Source organism: Aulonocara sp. 'chitande type north' Nkhata Bay, linkage group LG22 (genome assembly GCF_057382095.1).
Source record: "Aulonocara sp. 'chitande type north' Nkhata Bay isolate Kocher_YH1m ecotype deep benthic linkage group LG22, A_spYH_male_GT1.1, whole genome shotgun sequence".
Classification (NCBI taxonomy): Eukaryota; Metazoa; Chordata; class Actinopteri; order Cichliformes; family Cichlidae; genus Aulonocara; species Aulonocara sp. 'chitande type north' Nkhata Bay.
In genome coordinates, this window is record NC_141364.1 from 8789930 (window position 1) to 8794958 (window position 5029).

At 38.5% G+C, this 5029-nt stretch overlaps 1 protein-coding gene across 1 annotated transcript; it reads left to right on the forward strand.

The window, feature by feature from the left end:
• The first annotated feature begins 303 nt into the window (after window positions 1–303).
• On the forward strand, window positions 304–3219 carry LOC147303454 (intercellular adhesion molecule 2-like). Its single transcript, XM_086281268.1, has 5 exons — window positions 304–390; window positions 1408–1443; window positions 1647–1919; window positions 2079–2412; window positions 3198–3219. The coding sequence occupies exons 1-5, from the start codon at window positions 324–326 to the stop codon at window positions 3217–3219; spliced, it is 732 nt and encodes a 243-aa protein (XP_086137394.1). The 5' UTR covers window positions 304–323.
• The last annotated feature ends 1810 nt before the right edge of the window (window positions 3220–5029 follow it).

A 5029-nucleotide genomic window follows, 5' to 3' on the forward strand; every position in this document is an offset into this window, starting at 1 on the left:
TCTAAATCTTCATCAGGTGAAGATCCTGACTCTCAACATGCAAAATCAAAAAGAGGGTCAAAGGTCACAACAGAGAAAGTTGCCCTGCTGGTTCTCGGTTCCCTCCTGGCAGTTGCTTTCATTGTGATTTATCGTCTCTGTGAGTGTCGTTTCACTTCAACAGAATGACCTGATTTACTGTAGATTTAATGATGATGAAAGTTTCAGTTGGTTGAGCTGTTTTAGTCCAGCTGATGTGTTTTACTCTTTCTTAGCAGAGTTGTCGACTAACATGAACTTTTGATTTCCTTTAATCAGCTTTTGAACACATTAGAACAAAGGAAATGCTAAAAAATCTGCAAGGTCTCAAAAAGGAGTGTGAACGTGTCATCAAAAATCAAAATCTCACAGGTAAGCAGAGAGACTGGGACTCTCTTAACTCTGTTAAGAGTTCTCTCAGCTGGATGTTAATCCAGCCTTGCTTAAAGAAGTCCAGACGCTGTTCTTTCCAAGCTCCTTGGACAACTGATACAGTTGTTACTGTTATGCAAGGCTGGAACTTGGTACTTACAATAGGCAGCATCCGAGGAGTGTTAGAAAACAGTGATAAAGGTCTCCAGGAAGGGAAGAGGAAAGGAATGTACCGCCCATTCATTTTTACTGTGACTTATGAGCACATAACTTTCTTCCTTAAGTCTGAACTACCAAACATTCAGTATTGTTGCCTCTAAATCTGGACTACCTATAATCATACACAAATAAATTTATATACATAAATAAATGTGTCTAAGTGACTTTACTCCAATAGAGGTATTTTTCAGCCAAGCGGTCAGAGTATACAAAGGAACTCACGGTGACTGCAAAGCGATTTAATGTTCTAACTAAGGCCTGTATAGTCTAACATATAGCATAAAGCTTCTGCTTTTACACAGGTGATCCCACGTGTTGATGATCAAATATTCAGGTGCATTTGATTAGCACCTCCTGCCTCTCACACTCTTGATTCTTAAACGAATAATAACGACTTGTTAATCTTTCTTTTATTATTGAAGATTATTTTTATATGTGCTGTGTATGTCAGGGGGAGATTTCTACAGCACTCTGCACTTGTTCACATTATGTTCTGTAAAGTCAATTTAAAATGAACTGTGGGTGGAAATATAAATGGGAACCCCCTTAGGAGACAGGCTTGACCTGCTTCTTTCAGGCTCCCTGACCGGTGACTTGCTACACTTTGACTTTCACAATTTGCAAGATTAAGAAAAGAGAGACGGTGTGTCATTGTAAAACAGGCCAGACTGCCAATATTGTTCTTCTGCAACAGAAAAACAAACCAGCCCATCCCCTCTCTGACCACCTTTGGACTTTGTGTTTGAACATTTTCATCATGACATTTGACCATTTTTTTTCATCTGGTTTCCTCCTCAGTTACTTTTCTGTGCATCCACCAAGTGTCCAGCTGCGGTAAGGATTGATCTCGCTTTTATTTCAGGTGTCAGTGTCTGGTGAACGAAATAAGCAGTTAAATTGCAAAGTGCACATTATTTTTTTTTATCTACAAGAAAATCTGTAATAAATTACGAAAAAATAACAACATGGTGAGTGTTGGCAGCATTTCGGTTTGATATTAATTGTGCCGTCTCATACATTTAATGTGTTTCTTACAGATTCTAGCTGCACAAACAATCCTGTGTTTACTCCACCTGCACTGATAGTGAAGTATGGTGACCCAGCCAATGCTACATGTGTTGTATGTGAGGTGGGATGCCATGGAAATCTTTCTGGTTTGGAGCACGCTGTGGGAAAAGTCACAGAATATATAACCACCTTGTTCTGGACAGTTGACAAACTGACTGAATGGGAAACATATGTCATGTGCTATTATAACACTGATGCTGGTGATCAGTGTTATAATAGCACTCTCAGTATAAATGTGTATCGTAAGTATGTTCATGTGACACTTGCTGGTGAGTTTTATATTTATAATCGGAATTTGATTTCTGTTGTATGTGTAAATATAAAGTCATTCTGCTGATGTTTTCAAGCCTCTAGCTTACATGTTGTTCTTTACATTTTTGTTTCTTTCCCTGTCGTCTCAGAGTCTCCAGAAAGTGCCTCCATCAGCTTTGTAAACCACACTGAGATGATGTTTGAGAATCAGCAGTACACCCTGCAGTGTAGCGTACAGAACGTAGCTCCTGTTCAAAGCCTCACTGTGACCTTCTACAGAGGAAACACAGCACTGGGTCACCTACAGTCCAACAGTGAACAGAAGAAACCCGTGAATGAGACCTTCACTCTGAACATCACCTCCAATAGAGAAGATGATGGAGCCCAGTACTGGTGCAAAACCAAGCTGGAGCTGAGACCAGCTGGACCACAGCCCCCTCCAGTGGTGACATCAGAAAGTGTCAATGTTACAGCCTACTATGAGCATAAAAGAATGAACATTTCTTTTAGATTATATTTGTGTTATTTTTGTTTTTTGCTTTTATTTAAAAAAGACATTTCCATCATAAAGCCTTGTCCTGTGTTTTTGTTTTGCTTCAGGACACTTGCTTCAGTTCCCTCGCCTCACCGTCATTCAGTTCAGTTGGTTTTATGTCTATATTCAGTTCCTCTGGAAATATTGCTGTTAATAATTCATGTGTTTTATATTATATACAGTCAGACTTCATTGAAACAGTAAGATTGATCTTATTCACTCTTTGGGGATCCTGTTCTAACTCCTGTCCCTGCTAGGATCTCCTTCCTCTATGATGGGTCATCAGATACTTTTTCTTACTGTGGACCCATTGTCATTTTTTATAGTATAGTATTTTATAGTAGTAAATAAAAAGAACTTTTCTGTCATTTAGTTGTTTTTCTTTCACTTAATTACTTTGCGAAAGCATGAACAGCCATAAGAGAAGTTCATGCTGTAACACTTAAGAAACAGTTAAAAGTCCAAAATGTTTCTCTCCTTGCATTCAACAGCTGTCAAACCTTTTTGTAAACCTCAAAGTCTTTTTCATGTTTATTCGCATTTCTGCTCTTATTCACAAACACTTTGTTATTTGACCTCCATCAGTTTGCACTTCCAGTACATATATTCTACACAAATGTTTATCAGTTGAAGAATCAGACTCCCTTTAAACATTATATTTGTACTAAATGTGTATGTAAATATGGTGTCTGTATATTTAATGCCTATATTTGTGACTGTGTTTCTGTTGTAGTTTATTCCTGTATGAATATTAAATACTTGACTGAAAGTATTAAAAATGTATTTGCATTGCTTTACAGAAAAAGGGAAAAATCGTAGGACTGTGGGGGAAAGAGTGATTACCTCAGTTAAACAACTCGTGTAATTATATTAGGTTCATCTTTAAGGAACTCTGCATGTCTCCAAATAGCTTTGAATGTCTTTGAAATGAGAATAATACAAATAGAAAAAGAAAAAAAGTGGACACATGCAGACAAAGTAAAGAGATGAATATTCAGTAAGCTATAAAGATTCAAAGGTCTCTCAGTTTTTCTCAAATGTGTGTGAGGACTGCTTGTTTGTATTCTTGGATGCACTTAGTAAATCCAACAGCTCAGCTATTTGTTGTTTGTGGTTTGTAAAAGTTGCAGGAAGAACAAACTTCTTAAATAGTAAATGAAACAAAGCACAAATTCAAAGTTTTTATTTTTATTTTTATTAATTTTTTTTGTTTTGTTTGTTTTTTAACTCAAAATGTCCTGTTGTAACTGGACTTTTTGAGTTAAGAAACAGACCAAATCCCAACAACACTTCCCTCATGGTGCTTTATAATGTAAAGTCAAGACCCTACAATAATGCACAAAGACTCCAATCCCCTAGAGCAAGCACTTTGGCGACAGTGGGAAGGAAAAACTCACTTTTAAAAGAGAGAAACCTCCGGCAGACCCAGGCTCTAGGATGGGGTGGCCATCTGCCTCGGCCAGTTGGTGATGAGGGAAGGAAGTTGGGAGAAGAAGAGTAGTGATTTTTAACCACTCTGGTTTCAAAATTAAATTTAGAAAGCCCAATTGAAATGAATATTCACATGCACGTGTTGGTTCGATTTTAGCGTGCACATGAGAAAGCCCTAAAGATGATGTTTTGGCTCCTCAATTTTGCATGTTTTTTGAAGCTGCTGACGATTGCTTCATCCATTACTGGGTTTCTTGACCACATTAAGAGTATTGGAGAATCCCACCTGTCATGGAGTTCATTGTATATTGTCAGGGCGAGTTCTCCAATGTTCTCCAAGGACATTTTGTACTTTTTTGACAAAATTTTGTCCCAGATCTTCTGGAAAAGCCTCTCTACAATAAACTCAGATGCTACTGGATTCAGTGTCATCGTCTCATTTCCTTCGCTCATGGCGTGCATTACCAGATCTTTGGTCACATTTTTTACAACTTCCTTGTACTCTTGCCTGTCTTTAGAGACGCTGAGTACTCTTGCTGGTAATGCCAAGAGGTGTTTGGTGAAGATTGAGACGGTAATATTGTCAAGCTGTTCCCTCAGATTAAAAATCAAAAGGTTTTCTTTGCAGTTGTGTGTTTTGCAAAGATCCTTGAGAATGGCCTTGCCCACTTTGAAAATGCTGTCGTGGGATAAATTCAAGTGTTTCTCCTCAACTTCAGGCCAGATTTTCTCAATCAGACGATGGCTGATGCAGTTAGGAGTGAGGCGCTCTGTGAAGATCTTGTATTTGGAGGAGACTTTTTCTTTGGCCAGTAAAACCACCAACTGAATAACCCAGTTGACGCGCACCTTTTTCTGCAGCTTCAGTGTCTTTTCCAAAGCTGAAGCTGAAGCCCGATTGGTCTCATCTTTGAATACAAACTGCACTTCTTCTAACACTTGTTTTTCCTGTTCAGTTTGTCTCTTTGCGTCCTCTACCATTGTCTTCTCCTCTGACAGTGCTGCCTGTGCTTCATTCACTGCTTTTTTGGCCTCTTCACACTCTTTCTTTGCCAGTTTGGTCATTTCTTCGAGTGCATTTTTCACTTGGTTCAGTTCAGCTTTTTCTGTGGCGTTTGAAACCATCAACTGAAC